This window comes from Drosophila ficusphila, unplaced genomic scaffold (genome assembly GCF_018152265.1).
Source record: "Drosophila ficusphila isolate 14025-0441.05 unplaced genomic scaffold, ASM1815226v1 contig_198, whole genome shotgun sequence".
NCBI lineage: Eukaryota > Metazoa > Arthropoda > Insecta > Diptera > Drosophilidae > Drosophila > Drosophila ficusphila.
The window spans coordinates 812,566-833,510 of NW_025064092.1; the positions used below are offsets into that span (position 1 = coordinate 812,566).

General features: G+C 36.5%; 1 protein-coding gene across 28 annotated transcripts in view; it reads left to right on the forward strand.

Moving 5' to 3' along the window:
- Window positions 1-20,945, forward strand: part of LOC108091061 (disks large 1 tumor suppressor protein) — a 48,622-nt gene that overhangs the window by 6,522 nt on the left and 21,155 nt on the right. For 8 of the 28 annotated variants that reach the window (XM_017190027.2, XM_017190030.2, XM_017190031.2 and 5 more), the window contains exons 1-5: window positions 314-1,314; window positions 2,070-2,201; window positions 8,743-8,867; window positions 10,047-10,223; window positions 18,308-18,475. In XM_017190027.2, coding sequence (XP_017045516.1) covers window positions 357-1,314; window positions 2,070-2,201; window positions 8,743-8,867; window positions 10,047-10,223; window positions 18,308-18,475 — 1,560 coding nt within the window. In that variant the 5' untranslated portion in view covers window positions 314-356. Of the gene's footprint in view, window positions 1-313; window positions 1,315-2,069; window positions 2,202-8,742; window positions 8,868-10,046; window positions 10,224-17,334; window positions 17,776-18,307; window positions 18,476-18,538; window positions 19,799-20,443; window positions 20,586-20,945 lie in introns of those variants that run through there. The other 20 variants (XM_017190039.2, XM_017190046.2, XM_017190048.2 and 17 more) reach the window with 11 other exon arrangements.

A 20,945-nucleotide genomic window follows, 5' to 3' on the forward strand; every position in this document is an offset into this window, starting at 1 on the left:
TATGATATGATATTCCATACACGAGACTATGATTTATTAAGCTACAGCGATATTTTGGTTTCATATCATAAGTTTGTTTTATTAAAATCAATTATTCTACCTTTAGACATATTATTTTCACCAAAGAAAGAAAAAGAATTAGCATCAAGTGTAGTCGAAAGAAAAAAAATTAAAGAAACATAAAAGGGAATAACTGGGGCCAACAAGTAGAGAAAATTGTTTAAAAAGCGTCAATCTTTATTGATTTATCGGCGGTAGCAGCCCCCGAACTATGGCTATGATATATAGCTGAAAAGTCGGGCCAGTTCGCCGCGGAACTTGGAGGCGAAGAGAGGTCTCGTTGCTGGTCCTCGGAAATGGATTCCGACTCGGATTCAGATCGGGAGAAGAGCAGCGATCCCAACGAGGGTCTGCTGAGCAGCGACGACAAGACCTTCCACGACGACGAGGAGGGCGAGGAGGAGGAGGAGGACTCCTCCCCTGCCGACGACGAGGAGGAGCCCGAGGAGGAGTCCTTGCTGCCGCAGAAGAAACCGCAGATTCGAGCGGCCGAAGAGCAGCCACCGCTGGTGGTTTTGATTCAAACGTCGGCGGAAGCCGTAGAAGTTACCGAAGAAATCGATGGTGCGGCCAATCGGCGGGCAATACCCGTTCATGTTGGGGATGTGGAAAAGGAACCCAGTCCCAATGCCAATCCCAATCCCAATCCCGTTACCGATCCCGATCCCGATCCCAATCCCGATCCCAATCCCGAACCACTGAAGTGTCCTTCTTCGCTACGCGACAGTGTCCGCGAGTCCGTGGAGTGCTTCTATTCCGCCCAGGATCTCCTGGAATACGGACACATGCTCTCCTCCACCTCGATGGTTCGAACTCCGGACGTGGAGTCGGGTTACTTCGAGAAGTCCGAGAGCGATGCCTCCCGGGATGAGTGGGAGGGCCCTTCGTCCTCCTCCTCGGGAGCAGCTCGATGTCGCTTGCTGTCCGGCATATCTGGTATATCGGGAGTATCTGGAACATCCGGAGCATCCGGTCTGTCCGTCTCCTCGTCGAGTCGACACAGTTCCGAGGGACTGCGAATGGAGCTGAGTCGCTTTCGCACCATGATCGAAACCCTCGAGCGGGAGAGCCTCGAAAAGTCGCAGTCGGAACTACAGCTGAAGGCCAAAACGAAGCCGAAACCGAAGCCCAAGCAGCGATCCCACATCCAGGAGTCCGACCAGGGATCGGAAAGGGGCTTTTGGTCCACGGTCTTCGGGCAGGCGGGTCTGGAGATGAGCCAGGATGAGGAGGAGCGGATTGCCGATATACAAAGTACGGCCTAACAAGGCATACTTCCTTCTAAATATAATATTACATTAGAAACGCCCTTATAGAATTCAGTTAATCTTTTCTAAGGCAGAACAGTGCAAAAAACAAGTCAGTTAATCGCGAAAAGGAAATTTAACAGACCGCATAAATATATTTTTGGATTTTATTTTGGATTTGGTGTATCCATCCTACATATAAGACCCCAAACATGTTTTATAAAAAATACAAGCACAAAAACAAAAACAAATGAAGGATGCCCAACTTAGTTATTAATGTTTTCTTTTTGTATTAAATATGAACTGAGTTTTAAATAACTAAAAAGTCTCAAAAATGAACTAAAAAGTTGAAAAATAAATAATATAATAGGAAAATACAACGTGCCATTAATATGATAATAATAATAACAAGCATAAACATAAATCTTTTTTAAAGATTTTAATTTAAATGACTTATTAAGCAAGAATATTATATACGTATGCTAACAAATGCAAAGAACCTTTACATGATTTTAATGTCCTTTCTCTGTTAGGATATTTTGTAAATGCAATATTTCCGACTAATGAGCAAATATAATGGAAAGTTAGGAGTTACTTAAAAAAGTAAGTAAAGTTATTTACTAAGTTAGATTGACATAAAGAAAGAAAACTATACCTACTAGATAGGAAAGAAATGGTAATCAGAAGAGTGTTAATAATGATATTATATAACAATGATATGATAACAATGATACTGATGATGATTTTCTTGATGTTTTGCAGAAGCTCATCGGGCTCTCGAGCTGCTCGAGGACTATCACGCCAGACTTTCTGAGCCACAGGATCGGGCGCTGCGTATTGCAATCGAACGCGTTATACGCATATTTAAGTCTCGCTTGTTTCAAGCGCTTTTAGGTGAGTAATCAAGATGAGCTTAAATCAATGGTACATTCTTCCAGCTATTTGCATAAGTTTGTTTCTAAGAACACCTTTAATGAAGGCGTTTACGGTATGTTCCCAAAAAACTTTGAGTAATCATTTAAAACAAGAAAACCGCAGTGGAATCTTTGTTTTGTATTGAAGAGGAATTTGCGAATATCACATTAACTTTTTCTTTTAAAATATGCTTTTAATCTCGTCAACAGCATCACTCAAATGAATTAGTAAATACAAATAAGAAAGTACAAATAAATAAATTCACTTAATATTGGCCTTTTATCACTACGTGAATAAATAACTTGGATAAGTTTTCTCAATCACAATGAAAATCGTTAACCGAGCTCATCTATATGTACTGGGTTCGAAAGTTTAAACTCCAACAAAGTTGCCAACTTTTAGCCAAGACTGTTAAAAAGTGTTTGATGAGCCGGAAAGATCCTTGAAAAGTAGTTCTTATCTGTACAGTTGCCTATCGCCAATCGATTTTTGTTCTGTTCTGTTCCTCCTTGCTGGAAATTATTTTCACTTGACAAGCAGCAACACAAACAGCAACAAAGGGAACGAACAGCAACAACAGCGACAGCAAAACGATAATATTGCATAGGATTTGGGTCAAACAGCCCAAGCAGCGCAGCAATAGAACCGGCTAAAAACAGCAGGCGTCTCCCAGTAATGCGGCTAATTCAGCTTGCTCACCAAATCTGGCTATTTAAAGGGGTCAATAAGAAGGCAAATTTCTTTTGCACTAGCATCTGTGCTTGCCTTGTCTTAATAATACAGGCTCAATATTTAATACAATCTCAGACCCCGCTTCAGTCATGGTATTTTAAAAAGCACATTAAATGGTAATACAAGCTAACGAATTTATTAAAACAGTAAGTTACTGTTACTAAGTTCTTAAAAATGGTTATATATATATGTATTACATTTATGAACCACAAAAAATATCATCGATAGTGTAGATAAATCAAAATACACATATGTAAATAAATCTATTTTAATAACAAACTTGAATATCTTGGACTCTATTAAGATTGGGATGCAGTTAGTTTATTAATTCTCAAATTGAATTTATGTATTTTATGGTTACCCAAACTTTACTTGTTTGATTAAACAATAGGCAAGAACTATTTTTTAGGTAATGCATTTTGGGAAAATATATATTTTTTAATGTTCAGAGAGGTTTTTCTAGAGTCTAGACATAGCTTCTGTTTGCTGGACTTCAGACAGCACTGTTTGTTGGGTTCGCTGCTTGATGTTTTTCTGGCCCCATCTCTTTTGTATCCCCTTCTTCTTTCCCCATTCCCCTCTCCATCTCCTTCCCCTTTTGCCTTCCCCCGTCTTGCTCGCTGTCCATACGTCCATCCATTTTGAGACGGGCGGTGGTCTGCAGTTGTCTGTTTTGCGGGGCTTGCCTGTTGTATAATTTGCAAGAGTTCTGTTCTGTGTCGCGCCCCATCTCTTTCTAGCCCCCTATGGCCCTCTCGCTCGGTGTGCCCCCGTCCCTTTCTATTGGCCCCCTGGGTGCAAAATGTGTTGCCCGTTGTCAGTGGCAGTTGCATAATCCTTTTCGTTTCGTTTGGTTTCGTTTCGCTAGAGTCCTCTTCTTCCTCATCCTCTACCTCTTTCTCCTCCTCCTTCTCCTCTTCGCCTTGCTGTTGCTGTTGCTATTGCTCTTCCTCTTGCTCTTCCTTCTATCCCGCCTGGTGCTTCCTCTTCTCCTGTTACCGTTACAGTTTCAGTGGCTGCGCTTGGCGTGTCAGAAATGTTAAACGGCTAACAAGCACACACAAACTCAAATGCAAACAAGCCAAACACGTGACACCTTAGAAAACAGGAGCTTTTATATGGCTAAGCATTAAGGTGAACCTGTGTTGTAATAGTCGCATGGTCACACTGAGATAGGACATGATCAGACATGTTAGAAGCAAAGCTGTCAGTGTAGCGCAATAGAACACAATCCCGTTATCAGTTTAACATTCATAGGGCATGTCCTATGTCCTATTTTATATTTGAAAATATAGAAGGAAACAAACTATGTTGCGATTCAATCTTGACTCTTTCGTTTCGATTGAGATCCTTCGGAAATTGAAAGAAAACATGCACTTCTATGTACACAAATATATCAACAGCGGAAGCGAGTTGAAGGACATCTGTCCACGCTGGAAATGGGTTGTCCAAACCCATTGATTTTCTCTTATTATGTTGTAGATTTAGGACATTTCATGAGACATTCAATATTAATATTTAAAATCAAATGAATAAGCCACAAAATTAAAGGTAGTGTAAAACAATCTACGCCAGTATTAATATTTTAGTGGTAGTGGGATGCAACCTTGAATTTATCCACTAACTAAGGTCCACCCCACTGAATTTGAGTTGTGTGTGCGTGTGAAATAATTAACAAGGTATTAGCCGCATCCCAACACACTGAACACCTGGGTGTGGGTGTGTTTTGGGTATAATGTTAAACCTAAGGTTCGGTTTCAGCCTCATTCTGTCTCTCTCTTTCTCTTTCTCCGGCTTTTTCTATCTCCCTCCTGACTTTGTTGGGAATATTTGCATTGAATCTGTAGTGCTGGCAAAAAAGGAAGACCTAATAAATTGTATTTTAATAATGTACCATTTAATACATATGCATAAAATTAAGCTAATACCTATTTAATAACTTAACGCATGTGCATTTCTTCCTTCTCTTAATTAAGTGGGGACCACGTTGCGTATGAGTTAAACACTTTTAAACCATCTCTTTAGCGTTGAGTTCCTTCTTTTATTTATTTAAGATTGTAAGACTTTTTGAAGAGATATTCATTTTTGTCTCTATATTTTATTTTCACATCCTTGGCTTTCGGTGTCAGACTGGCACAACAATTGGCACTCAAGTTAAGGCGAAGGGTAGAGATAAGGATGCACCAGGGGTTCTGAAGGGGTAGAAAAGGTCATGAAGAGCCATGTGCGACCAAAATCCCAATTTAATTGGCCTAGAATTCAAATCATCCGCAGGATACTTACACGTACAGATACAAATATGTGTATATATATACATACCAGTCGTGCACCCAGCGGGAAAAACGATGTGGAAGATATGCTATTTTCCAGAGATTTCTTCATACAAGCGGAAGGGCAAAAACCTCCTTCACCCCTTACATTTTTGCCGTCTCTCCTTTCAAAATACACGGGGGTGACACACAAAAGGAAGGGGTAAAGGAGGTTTCTATGTAAAAATCCACAGGTTTCAGAAACCCACCCTTATTTAGCGGAGCGAAATTTTCAACTCCTACCCCTACGCCTGCTAAAAGAAGCAGGATTTCCAGTAGACTTAAAACCGAAAACCTACTTCTAAAAACCTACTTCTCACTTTCCCGCTGGGCAGTAATACAATTGCGTTTGAAATAATAATAGTACATTGTGAAGAAAAATATTCAAGTAAACAAGCTGATTTGCAAAAATGCTTTGTTTTAAAATTAATTACTGTCACTCAGTAATATTGAAATATAAGCCTTAAGCAAAATATGCCACAATTTATTCATTTATTACTAAAAATTATTGCTATTAAATAATATAATTACCAAAGTGTGTGTTTCGTATAATGGTTGTTGTTTAACCAGAGAACATTATCTAAATGAAATAAAAGGAGAGCATCACTATTATTTCCACTGCAGTTATATGTACATATTTGAATACATATGAAGATATAATGTGGAAACATTTAGGGGGCCTTATCGATTTCCTGGAATTCCCCATAGCGAGATAAAGCGAGAGATGGCGTAACCTGAAGTTTAAGCATCTCTTTTTCATCGGCATTGGCATTCAGCTGAGCCAAGCTAAAAAATGTTGCCCCAACAAAAATAAAAACAAAAATAAAAACCAAAGAGAACAAAGCAAAACACAAGTTGGCGGAACAATAATGGAGGGAAAAATAACAATGCTTAGGAAGCCATTTATAGGAGGCATTCCGAAGCATTCGATAACTCATTTTAAGTTCAAGTGGCCAAATCGATTGCATAACGCACAGACATGCCAATGTTTATGTGCACATACAGTGGTCACTCGGAAGAAAGAAGGAATACTAATTATTACATAAATAACAATTTCTAAATTAATTGATTATAGGTTTCTAAACCTATACATTATTGGAAATATTTAGAAATAATGCTATTGATTTATTAATTGAATAATAATAATAATATAAAAGGTGACTTATATATTCCAATAATATTTTATATGGGTTTTTATATGGTATTGACTTCTACAATTAGTTGTTATTCTTTGAAGCTTAATAAGGCTTATTAACTATTGTTTACTTTATGAACTATATGCTGTTCTATGGCCTTGAAACCATTTTGAATACACCCCTTACAATAGACATGAAGTTCCCCAGAGAGTTCCTTAGTTTTCGAGTGCGCCCTGTACTGTATGTACACCATTTTCAATGACTGCGCGTACTTTTCCATGCAATATTGGTGGCACAGCAATGCCCCATGGAATTCAATGCTCCTGCTTTCTCTCTCTTCCCCTTTGTATTGCCATCTCCCTTTCTCCTTGGGGGGCTGTCGGGTACAGGAAATTAAATGGGCGCCATGGATTTCGCTTCAATTTTATTTTTCCAGTATTTTGGTTTGCAAGTTTCAGTCGGATTTCAGTTTTACCCATTTTGGCCACTTGAATGCTGTTGAAGCGAAACATATTGGCAGTGGCGTATCGGTATGTATGTACATGGTGTATGCAAGGCAAGTGTTATCCCTCCCCTCCCCCTTTTCGACCCCCCTTTCCACCCCCTTTTCCGCCACCCCCTTCCGCTGTCAGAGGCGGCGTCAGTTTGCATTGAAATGTGTGCATTTGAGATGCATTCTGACAGTTTCTGATTTCCGCTTCTATGGCAAAAGCTGTTCAATGCCTCTGTGACACTGTAATAAATTCAGAATTTCAGTTTGTGCCACACTGAAATAATGCATGAAGCTTAGCCCTATATGAATAATAAAATAATAGTTGGCTTCCAATTGTCGGGCCACCACTAGGATTAAAATAGCCCATTAAATATTGAATAGGTTAGTGAATATTGGTCACAAAAAACATGTCTATGGAATATTAACTAAAGAGAATTGTGATTTATGTTCTAATCCGACTTACTTAAATAGTTTATGAGATTAACATTGTTCGGGAATAAGGGCTAATTGAAAACCAAAATATTTGCCGTACACTAATGCTGTTGAGGAGTTTTAAGATGAGTCAAAAACATGTAAATAAAATTATAAATTGTTTCATAAACTATACATTTTCCTCAGTGTATTTCAATGTAGTTAACTACAAAATCGCGCCAGAGTCTTCGATCCGTTTGTTTATTCGTTCGGCTGCACTTCAGTTGCTCGTTATCGTTATTCAATGTTTTAAACTTTGCTTACCGCAGAGCCACTTTTATTTCTCTGTTTGTTTTTACAATTTTAAAATCCGCGCTGGTGTGAAGGAGTTGGTCTGAATTGAATTTTCTTTTCCGCTGAGTTGGCAAAAGAGGAGAAATCGGATTTAAGGTTCTTGGACCGGATACATCAAGCGAAGGCATTAAAAAACAACTGGAAAAATAAACCGAGGTTCTGAGTGTGGTCCTTTAAAAAATTCTGGACAAATAACCGTCTTTAAGGTAAGAGTTTATATATTTTGCAAAAATGAATCAAAGAAAACTAATTCATTTCAATTTCAGAGTTAAAATTTTTGGAATGAATGCAGAAATTTCACTTCGAGAAAATGGAAATTCGGCGAAATGCTAGTTTTTGAAGAAGACTGCTTTTATTCTTGATCTTTACAAAGTACATATATGATTATAATGTGATGCTAGTTAAAACACAATGAATATGGAGAGAAAATTGCTTTGTCTTCTTCGTCACTTCAAATTTGGCATTGTTTTCAAATAATTTACTTTCTGATTAAAATGTATTAAATTTGTAAAAGAGAAGTTTTTATATAACTGAATATGAAATTACTTTATTAAAAATTTTATATGTTAAAAGCATAAGTCAATTATGATGAAAATCACAGTGATTAATGTGACTTTTTGATTCTATTTACTTTGTAGTACAATCTATTACACAATACGGTAAAACAGTATCAAATTAATTTTAATTTATTAATTAATTTAAACAAACTCTTACAAATAAAGCATTTTTTAACCGAATTGTGTATTTATCAAGACAATTTTTGTACCTTTACTTTTTCTATGACAGCTTGTCATAGTTTTTGTTCAGCCATAAGAATTCCTTGAATTTATTGAAATCGTTGTATAATCTATAACTTTTTTTAAATGTTAAGCGCCAAGCTAAATATTATATTGCGGATTACAATCATCTAATCGTTGTGTATAAGTACAAGACAGTGTCTTCTGTATTACGAGTGCATTTTATGAATAATTCAAGGGAAAAGAGGTTTTAAGCTTCCAAACCTTCTTATTGGGCTCCAAATAGAGTTAAGACCCGGTTTTTTTAATAACACTTTAATCAATTTGATTGTTTTTATCTTATTTCAGATATACAAGAATTCTATGAATTGACATTATTGGATGACTCGAAGAGCATACAGCAAAAGACAGCGGAAACCTTGCAAATTGCAACCAAATGGGAGAAGGACGGACAGGCCGTTAAAATTGCCGATGTGAGTAGGACCCACAGGGATCCATATTTTCTATATATATAATACCATAGAACGTTACTTGTCCAAGGATTAAGAGTTAGTTTTTTGGGAGGTGAAAAAGAAACGTAGATCGCTTATACCGATTTTAGATTTTTATTTCATCATCATTATATCCATTTCGTCATGAGTACTATTTCCTACTTCTACATTAATTTTTTAATGATTCATATATAATCATTTATCTTTCATTTGTTCTGCGCCTGTTTCGAGTTCCATTTAAAATCAGCTCTCTTCCTGAAAATGTGCCTGTATTCAAATACATACGTACATATATGTTTCTATTCCGTAATATTATATACTACCTAAGCTGTTGCGTTCTTGACCTCTTATTTTAAAATATACACCCAATTAACACCCATTCTATATATTCTGCCCGGTTTAGACCCTTTATCTTGTTTTTCTATCTTTGTTACTCAATAGCTTCTATAAACTGAACTTCTATTTAACTAACATATAGTTATTTTCCCTATGAATTTGATTTACCTTTTTAGGAAATGTTTAACTTCTCCTTTGTTGACGTATTTTTTCCCTTATTGATATATCTTATGTCATTAGCTATCTGTTTTCGATGTTTCGATCTTTTAATAACTTCCCAGTGTTTAATAGTGTTCTATTCTATATTCTATACTGTCTTCTGCCTGCTCTTTTTTGATTGTACCATTTTATTTATAGATCCCTCTCGGTGCATATGCACATATTTTAGAGAAATAATTATTTCTATCTTATGCCTATGATCTTCGTCTGTTACCTTCCACTCTTGAGATAAAGTAATAAATAATAAGAAAATCCAAATACCTTTAGCTTCGTTTGACTGTCAGTTAAATTTATTTCTGTTTTTCTGATATACCTGTTTATTAAAGTTTGATTGTGTACTAGTCTGTTGTTTGCCTGTTATTTAACAAGTATTGGACCTTTTTTTAAGTTTTTTAATCTTGACGGATCCTTTGAGTATTTCAAAATCTTGACTCTAATTGCAAGACCTTCAGTTGTTGTTGTTGTCGTCTTCGTTCTCACTCGATTCTCACTCGATTTGCTCTACTCTATTCTGTTCTCTGTTCTTCTCTTCTTCCACTCCACGCCTACTATTACTACTACTACTACTACTACTTGCTACTACTTACTATCCCGAAACTCGCACAGTTTATCAAAACTTCAAATTTAAATCGCAATTGCGCCTATGAGTTTAACAACGACGCCTCATCCAATCAAACCAACCAATCAGCCCTCAATCAGAATCAGATCGCGAACAATGTGAGTGCCCAAGCGCAGGCCGAGGCCCTCAGCAGAACGTTTAAGAGTGAATTGGAAGAGATATTGGTAAGATACTTGTACACACTGCATACTATACATACATCCCATTAAGACCATAATCCCCAAAATACGCTCTATCCATCTGGCATCGCCGCTAACTCTGCAACAAGTTTTCAAGTTCGATAGCACTTCGGGATTTACGAAAAATATTTGGCCCAAGATTAATACCATCCTATACTTCCTATATTAATTTTGGAAATTAATTAAAGTTATTGAAATATTAATACTCTTGCAAAGGGTATTGTAAGGGTATTACTCTATGTTTACAACTAAACTCTGCAACAAGTTTTCCAGATCGATAGCGAACTTCGGGGCTTATGAGGGATATTGGGCTCAAAATTACTACTATTCTATATTTTTTATATTAATTTAGGCAACTAATTAAAGTAATTGAAATCTGTATACTCTTGCGAAGGGTATTATACGGGTATTATTATGTTGCAAATAATGAATAATGTTTACAAATAATAAAACATTATAAAACAATCGCCGGAACTTTATTGTATTAAACATCTCAGCATCGCATACATTTTTTTAAGATGGATCATTTGCAGAAACTAAAAACAGTTTTCTGGAATTTCTGATGGCCAAAATCCGTTATGTTTTTCATAAAATGTTTAACTGGATAAGCGTATAAAATATTTAACATCCTAAAACCATTATTTCTATAATTTAAATCGATTATATAATTCATATTTGTTCAAGCATATTGTGCAAGCAATATGACAGCCAATATAAAGTTATAATTTTATAAGTTAGAAGTTAAAAGTTTTGTCATTGGGATTCGCAAAACGTTTCCTGCAGTTATGAGGTTTAGATTATTAACGAAATGGTTATTTTCGTTAATAAACAAAGTTTTGTTAAAATTTGCTGTTAAAAGTTACTCCTGAATATAAGTAAATTTTCTTTTATTTTGTTAAAAAATCCATTTTTATGAAAATTTTTTCTCGATTCAAGGGTTATTAAAAAACTCCATATATTAAAAATCATGCTCGTGGAATTAAAAACAACGACGTTATAATTTTATTTCCATTATTTATACATATATTTTTCGATCTTTCCTATGGCAGCTATATGATAGAGCTATCCGATTTTGATACAATTTAATCTGAAATTCAATAGAAGTTAGAAAACGCCATCTGGAAGAAATGAAGTCGATCTGATCAAAAACAATGGTGTAAGAATTTTTTATTTCATTCTCTCGTATTGGAACTATCCGATATAGTCGGCCGATCCGGATCGTTCCGACTTATATACTGCGTGCAATAACTACACGCCTTTTGGTAAAGTTTCAGAAAGATAGATTAAAAACTGAGAGACTAGTTTACGCGGAAACGGACAGGAGGACAGACGGACAGACGTAAAGACGTATTTCGATTCAGATCGTGATGCTGATCATGAATATATACACTTTATGGGGTCTAAGGTGTCTCCTTCACTGCGTTGCAAACTTTTGACTGAAATTATAATACCCTTTTGCTCTGCAAGGGTATAAAAAGTAAAAAACTAGCTGGTTTTCAGAAAAACTCAAAATACGAAATAAATGGAGAGCATCCGTCCCATCAAACGGAGTTCCTGTTTTGCAGTTCGTTCAAAGACTGTTTTGTTAATTTTGTTTTTCAAGCCCAGTATGAGAAGTATACTAACCTAAAGAAGTTCCTATTTATTGTAACAAGTTACTAGCTCCCTAATTAATAGCTCCCGAACAATTTTCACATGAACTTTAGAAAGTTCATTAGCATTTTTTAATTAGTTGCAGAACGGAAAAGTTTTTGTTCGGGTTTGCAAAAGGACTTTTGCAATTATGAGCTATTAAGTATTCCAAACCCAAGCTGCTGTTCAGAAAATCTCAATTTAAGAAATAAATGGTTAATATCCGGCCATTAAGAGCATTAAGAGGGAGTCCCCCTTTTGCAGTTAATGCAAAAAATCGAGAGCACAACCAACCATTGGATGGCCGAAGCTAATTGAAATCTCTTGAACATGTCCCAGGACCCAAGCACGTGGTGAGTGGATGGAAACGGGCGGGAGTGGTACTCAATCCTTGCGAGAGGCGGTTGAATGTCCTTTCGCCCAGATGTCCCTTAACAACTGCTGTGGCTTAAGTGGCTATGACGACCGGTGCAGCCATTCCAATCCGGCAATCGGGGCACTTGGATACCCACTAAAGATATATTTTAAAGATATGTGTACTGGCAGATAATACCCTTTAACCGGGCTTACAAAAAGGTGACTTAAGGTAATTTCACCATTTTGCAAATGGTTCTCGTCCCTTGAAAGATTTTCTAAAATCTTTAACAATATCTAACATTATTGGGACCACAAATTATGTTTAGTAAGCCTTTCTAGAATAAAGAGATTAATTATAATATTTTGGTTTTCAAACACAAGAACTTTTAAACATAATTATCTAAATTTGTAATATAATTGAAATCATAAAATTAGGAAATATTTTCTTAAACAAAGTAAACTGGAGAATGTGTTTAACTAGTTCATAAAACAGTTTCAATTAATCATTTTTAGCTCGATCATCCAAAACTAAATATTTTTAATTTTGTGTTTAAAATATTTTTTATAAATATGTATCTTCAATCTAGAGGAAAGCCATTGAGAAAGAAATGTGTTGAATTCTTAATAAGTAAAACAAAGTCGAGTCTTTTATATTTGGGTTCGAGGTGATTGATGTCGCTATACTATACCTACACATTAAAAAAAACCAGGAGCAGACACAAAGGCTCAGATTTCCAACCTTTCGCTTTCTCTTTCTGTCCCGCTTGCTCCGAATATTACCGTCTTTATCGCACATGCTACAGTTAGGCAATTACTTTGTTTTTTGTTGTCCTTTCGCGCCCGCTTTTTGTTGCTCTTTGTTGTTTGTCGCCTAGGACATGCGTACTAAAAATCGGAGGGTCGTCAAGTCGTCGAGTCGTGAAATTCAGAAATCGTGAAATCGGAACGGCGAAATAGCGGAACGGTGGTACGTCACAAAACGGCAAACGGTAAACGATAGGCGGTAGACGAACGGTAAACTGTTGACGGCAGGTACAGTGGGCCCTAGCTGTTTGTACAACCCCTAAAAAATTAGCTAGTCTTGGTTAAACAAATAAATGTTGAATACATTTTATATTCGGCCGGAATGCAGATGTCGCTAAGGACTTTAATTTGTTTAACGTAAAAATTTGAATGATTTTTGCAACATTCTTACCTTAATTTTTTAAATAAAAGAAATTTGGGTTAAAAGTAAGATATTTTCAAAACATTTTAAATAAAGACCCAAAACGTAAGATATTTTAATGTTAGTACACTAATTATATTCACTCTTCTTGGGCGGCCAGATAATTCAAATATTTTATAGAAATAATGTCAGCATTGTTGTTAAGGAAGTTGTTAGCGTACAACAAAAATATTATGCTTACAAATAAAATTGTCTGTCTATTTGATTTTGATAGCAATATATACTATAACATATAATATATTTAATGCAGAAAAAAAATATATACATATATTAAAAATAATAATAGTAGTTTTGGCAATCCATATATTATTTCAAGAGGCAAGTAATTTTTGCAATTTATTCAAAGGCGAGGTATCACTGTACCGCGCCCAACAATCTGTCGCAGCTTTGAAGGATGCTGCCGGCATGCCGACAAATGTTTGTTATCAGTGCTAACCAATGAACGATTGCCCAAGGTTCCCATTACTTATTTCTTTGGCGCTCTCTATATTTTGTTGCCAGTTTTTTCTTTTTTTTTGCTATTGTGTTGTTTTTTTTTTTTTTTTTTTTGTTTGGCCGGGCCGAGGCAGCGACGTCGGCAGAGGCGGGCGGCAGAGGCGGTAACACACGAACGCTCTCGGTTTTTGGCGAACGGACATGGACCTGTGGGTCTGGGTCTGGTGTGTTCTGGTCTGGTGTGGTATGTGCCTCTTGGGGGCCGGTGGGTGGTAATCCGGTAGGTGGCATCGCGGGGTGGTGGGTGGGCGAGTGTGTGTATGGCCAAGGAAAAACGGCAGCGGCAAACGGAACGGCAAAGGCGGTAGTAACAGTCGTGCCGTTGACGCGTCGAGTCGCACAACAATTTTGCATAGCGGCGCGTGTCTGTCTACCTTTCAATGTGTGTGTGCGTGTGCTGTGCGTGTGTAGGGTGCGCGTTTGTGTGGGTGTGTGGATGGGGGGAATACCCTTTAACCCTCCAGACGCTGCTTAACCCTCGTTAATCGTGCAGACACACAACAAGAACAAAAAATAAACAAAGCACCAACACTTGTGGTTCACAATTCGGTTCTATTCGATTTCAAAATATAAAAAGTTTATCTTGTAAAGCCAAAGTTACAGAAAAACAAACAGATTGTCAATCAAAAAGCTTGTCAATCAAATTTAATTGAAGTTTATCTTCACAAGATAATAATTTTTAGTAAAAAGCTTACATTCGAGCTTAACAAATTTAGTAATGAGAAATATTAACTTAATTGGATTAAAATTTAAATTAAATTTCTGAAACGTATTCCATCCATTTCAATTAGTTGATATTAATATAAGGATTACAAGATTTAAAATTAGGAGCTGTCATAAGTTGTGTGTGTCAATATGCTAGTATACAAAGGCTGTCAGCAATAATTAAACTTATTTAAATTCCAGTTTCGTCCGGTGTGAAAATCTTTGTCGAATACAGAGCGAAAAGTTCACAACAAAATAAATAAGAATAATTAACGAAATGTTTTGTTAACACAACTTCTTTTTACATTGCTGTATTAATTTTTTTTTTCTGTGTGAGGGATACCGTGTTGTTCTGCCATATTTCTGTAATTCGTCGGTGTTGTTATCAGTCGTTGCCCGGTTTCTATTTTTTCCTTATTTTTTTTTGTGCGACTTGACACATGCGTGTCCATCACTCATCTCTTTTGGCGCCAAAAAACAAACATTTTACATAATTGTAAGACAGAATGTACACATCAAATAAGAAAACAAGAAAGAGCGAGAAGCCAGCAGCGAGAACAAGATAAAACAAGGCTAAGTTTTGGGGCATTACAAGGTGGCAGGTGAACTACGGGGCGGATGAACAACAGGCAGACTTCCAAATATTACGTATACGCCCCACGTGCCTCAGAGTAATCGCTCACCAATTAAAACCACCACCAGGTGGCACAAATTAAAAGTGATTAAACCTGCGCAGCAGTTAATTGAGCCATTACTTTAATTAATTGTTGGAAATCGTGATAATTCACGGCATATGCTTGACACGTTTTAGCTTAGTGGAAATTTCTAAGAATGTGGAAATGAGATTTCTTGTTTGCAGTCAACACATTTAGTTTTCATGCGAATTAACGAAGGAATCATTTTGCCAACATGTTACAGTTCAATAGTTAGCTTCCAAACTGTGTTGGCATATATATTTATTTAGAAATTTATTTCTTTTATTTTAAACCGGCTTAAATATGTTGTTGTTTTTTATACATACATATATGTATATTTAGTTTAAAATCAAGTTGATCTAAATCAATTTCAAACTTGTCGTGTTTCTTTTAATTGTTTATTAAAGATAAAATTGAAAAATTAAAAAAGTGTTTTAACGAAATGCAAGTTCTTTTAAATTCAATAATCAAAAAACAAATATCCTCACAGAAGCGTACATTTTGAAATTCAAAAATAAAACTTTTTTTTAAGATAAAATGATTTAACCATTGCTTTTTTTAAAATTATAAACGTAGGCTCTCTGGCTCTTAGTTCTCTCCCTATTTTTCCTTATAGCTCGTATTTTTCTCTATATTTTGCTGAGCGTTTCATTCATGGTCGTCTGGCAATGGAAAACATCGTTTAAGCAACAACAAAAGCAACACCAACGAGACGAGCAATATATCAATCTATTTATTTTGGCAGCTCGCACCGTTTGGCTTTTCTTGCGTTTCTTTCATGCCAAATAGCGTTTGGATTTTGATTTCCCGCTGCTAATTTCGCCTACAGCAACGAGAATCTTTCGAATTTAGAACATCCGCACATAAAAACACATGTTCCCCTTCTCCGACTGTAAACAAAAAAGTATTCGGCATTCGGTTTTTGGGCCTTGGCACACACTTTATAAATTGAATGCCAAACGAACTCTCCGCGAGAAAACAATGCAAACAGTGGTCTCTTCAAAATCCAACTAGAAACTTTTTCATTTCCGCAGGACTTCTAAGTGTTATATTTTTGACTGAGCAAACAGTTTACTACTAAACCCTTGCATCAAAGACCCGAAAAATAAACTCTCAGTTCTCTACGTCAGTCATTAAAAATTATTTTGAAAATCAAAAATTAAAAAATAACAAACAATTAATATCCAAATTAAAAAGCCGATATTGGTTTTCGCAAAATGGTCACAAATCAATTTTCCCTCAATGCAAAAAAAAATAAACATGTTCCAAAGAAAATAAAAAGAAATGATTCATCAAAATTAAAAAAAAAAGGAATGTACATATATTTAAATATATTTATTTCCGAAATCATCACCAACCGGAATTGGTTCATTCCGGTTAATAATTGTTGTGTTTATTTTTTTTGGATGGCCTCCAAATGATTGGAGTATGAAAAACCTCCACTGTATATATTTTCTTTTCATATTTGCGAGTTGCAAAAATGGGACTGGCAAACAGATTTGTATCTGTTTTTGTATGTGTAACCGGTGAAAAACAAACAAAGACAGCGAGGGTGCCGATTTCAATCCCATTCGTTCCAGCTTTTCCACTTTTCCGGTTGCTTGCATCCAACTTGTTGCTATCGCAACTCTTCAAAGGAAAAATCTGACATCACATCATCCTCTTGATGTCTTGTCTTGTTAATTATCACATATTTCATTCTGTTGTTAGTACTTACAACGATATAATGTATTTGTGGGTTGATTGAATTAAAGACCAATTATACTTCAGATTAATATTTAACACATATTTTATTACTGTTATTATGAAAAAATGTATTACCTAGGCAAAAAAATATAAATATTCACAATTAAAGTTAATTTCCAATCTAAGGCAAAAAAAAACATTAAACAAGGAATATATTACGAATTGTGAACCCATTTTGAGGTACAACTTCATTTCTAAACAAATTTTTTAAATTCATTATTTTAAAGTGAAAATGAAACGCACAAAGTAAAAAACTTAAGAACAACCAAATCAGGGAACATTTAGCCCACCGATTAAAATAAAACGAGAGCGTTATTTTATTTAAACATATAAAAATCGCAAGCTCCGCGGGCGGGGAGTTTGAGACAATACACTGTGAGAAATGATTGACTGGGTGTCAATAGTGCGGCACTCGCGGCGACGCTTCTCAAATTATGTTGGCTCGCGGTCGCCGGTGCGCATGCGTCGACGTCGACGCCAACTAACGGCGCCACCGCAGCAGCAGCAACAACAACAACAACAGCAAATACATCAACAACAGCAGCAACAACATCAACAGGAGCAACATCAGTCCAGGGATCGACAAAAAAGAGATAAGGAAAAGGAGAAGGAAAAAGAGAGGGACAAGGACAACGAATCGGTGGGCGGGGGCGGGTCACGTTATGCCTGCTGTTGTGCCAACGTAAGTGGGAAGATGAAGAATCTCTTAATATCTCTTAAAAGATATCCTACTCTTGAGAATGGTAATAAGTTGTTATTACGACAATCAGTCGACGTCAATCGATTTAATAAAAATATGATTGCTTACACACATATTTATGTTAATTTGTGTTTTTATCTAATAACTTATGTAATAGGTGTAAAATCAAAAAATTTAATTTTGTATGGATAAAAAATCTATTTATACATATGTACATTTGTACAAAACTTATAAAATAGACCAAAACTGAGTCTGAATATCTGTATATATTTTTACCTATATTAAAAACAAATATTTAGAAGAAAAACATTGCAGAAAATTATACAGCAGGAAAGTAGGCTATTATTTTTTGTGTGTTTGGGGCCTTAGAAAGCATTGCAAAGTGTTGTTTTCAGTTTTTGGGAATGAATATCAATATGAATATCTGGACGTTTGCCCTGGTTAATAAAAACTAATAAATGCTTAATTGCAAGATCATGACGCTGATCGTTTTTTGTTTGATTATCTTCCGCAGAATCAGCGCATGCGCATCGAGTCGGATACGGAAAATGCGAAGGAGCCGCTGGCCGAGCAGCAGCAGCAGCAGCAGCAGCGCAGTTCCCGCTCACCGCAGCAGTTGCAGCAGAATCCGCAGCAGGCGCAACAGCAGCAGGGATCCAAGTCGCGGAGCGGGTCGCAGACCGTAAGTTGCTGCAATTTAATCATTTGTGCCAACGGCTCTAGCTGATGCCAAAATCCATGGCAGAAGTCACAGATACAGACACAGTCACTCACACAGATACCCAAGCACACACACCAGCGCAAGCGAGTCCTCGTAAGCCTCCATCAACATCAACATCAACATGAACATCAAAGCCAACGCCAACACCAACACCAACACCATTACCAACTTCGCCTTAACAACGGCAATCAAGCCAAAATGCTAAAGCGCGCTTTCGAGTCCACCTAGTTTTCCCTCATTTTCCGGCAGCGAAAAGTCCTCGAGGGCAGAACAACCAGCTCAAGAACACGCTGAGGAAATGGAAGCAGCAGGCTGTGTAATTAGCTTCTGCTCAAAGAATTCGTTAGTTCGTAGTTCCGAGGCTACACTTCCATTGGCACTTTGTTTGGCTGTTTCACTCACTAACAAATTAACAAGCTATTAACGGTATTTAATTAATTTACGCTACTGGCGAGTCCATTTGGGTTTAGGGCAAAAACAAAATTACATTCTCTAAGGCTTGTTGCAAAAGTGAGCCTTTATAAAGTGTTGCAAAACCTACTAAGAAAAAGCAGTAAACTGCTTCATACATTCCAGGCGTTTTTCGCCACAAATAAATTCGAAAAATGCATTAAATTCTTTCAACATACAGATAACAAACACAAAGGAAACCCAATTCGATTCGTTGGAGTTTTTGAACTGCAACCTCAATAATTCATTTCTTTCGAAAGGCTTCTTACGCCCACAACTTTAAATCGCCAATGGTAAAGCTGTTGTAATTGGGAGCACGCCTGCTTTTTGCCCCACCGCCCCTCTATTTATCCGCCTTTTTACCCGTTTTCCTGCCTTTTTAACGAATCGTTACTTACTTAAGACGCTTAAGTCGCTCGGTCCCCCGTTTTTGTGGGCCAAGCGTCGCCCATTTCCGTTTCCGGTGCGTTGTTGTTGTACGTTGTAGCCGACCTGGCCAGAAAGGAAAATATAACGAATACGGAATACGAAATTGCCAGCTAGCGTAACACATTTTCTTTATATTAAAGCTTACGATGTTTATACTAAGATTTTAGTGCATGATTCCGTTACGTTTATGCTATTTTTCAAATAATATTTGATTTCTTTTAAAGAGCGAGAAAGCACTTGTAATAATCCCATTCGATCATACTTATTTATAATTTCAGCCTTAGTTTTATGCATGATTTGGTTATGTTAATGTTTTAGTTGCCAAACGGAATTCGATTTTAATTTAAGAAACATACCATGTGAAACCTTACAAAATATATATACATTATTGCGCTTCTTATTTGACATGTTTGTTTGTTTTAATTGCTTTGATGATTTATGGTTTGTATTGATTTTTATTTTAAGTTTGCTTCTGCGACGCAGAAAACTTTATATAAGGTTTTTAAAGTGCACTTTTGAGTGATAATTGGAAAAAGTTGTAAGTATATTTACTACTTGGGAAACCTTTTACGTTTGTCAAATTGATGAAAACGTAAAATAAATATTTCTTAAACAAAAAAATAAAAGTCGTAACCTAATTTGCAAAATTTGCAAAATTGCAAAATTTTAAGTTAGAATATTTTATAATTGTCTAGGTGGGAGAACTCAGCGGGAAAATATTGTAGCAGCTACTGTACAATGTTCTTATCTTGGTATACAAATCTCCGCCTAACCCATTACCTTTAAAAGCCGTTAGCCATGACACAAACCGTCACGGAAATTAGTTGTACACATGTCAACGATGTTTCTCCAAAATGCCGTTTCCCTGTTAATTTTAAAGTTCAAATTTAATTATTGCACTCAAATATGGAAACGGTAGCTTCGGTTAAATAAGCAAATACAGGAACACACCTTGAATTTAATATTAAAGTCAAATATCTGATTAGGTATTAAAGGTCAGTATTTTTTTGGCATAGTTTGAAGATCACTCTGCGGTCACACAGTCTATTTATCGATAGGCCGGGATAGTGCTGCAAAAAATCGATTCTATTAGTTGGGTGTGTTGTTTTCGTCCCGTTCGGTTTTTTTTTTTTGTTTGTTTTTGTGCCGGATCTGGAAATGTGAATTGCAAAGCAGAGTCATTTTTATTTGCGTGAGTCAGTGTCCAGTTATTGGCAGTGCCGTTGAAAGCCCACAACAGAACGCTCATACAAAATAAAACTGGAGTGTGTGGGAAAGGGAGCGAGCATTGCCAGCGCGAACGATAACGATAGTCTACTTATCGATCGAAACGGAGCGAGGAGGAGGAAAATGCCAGCAAAACAAGGAGAGAGAGAAAGAGAATTTTCGTCGGTATACCGAAAAAAAAAATTCGCTCTCCCTCTCTCACACGGTGTTTTTTTGTGTTTGTTATTTCGGCGGCCTCTTTTTAGTTCCGATCTCTAAAACACAAACAACACGCCCGTGCGTGCAATTTAAATATATAAAAAGCAAACCACTAAGTTCGAAATGT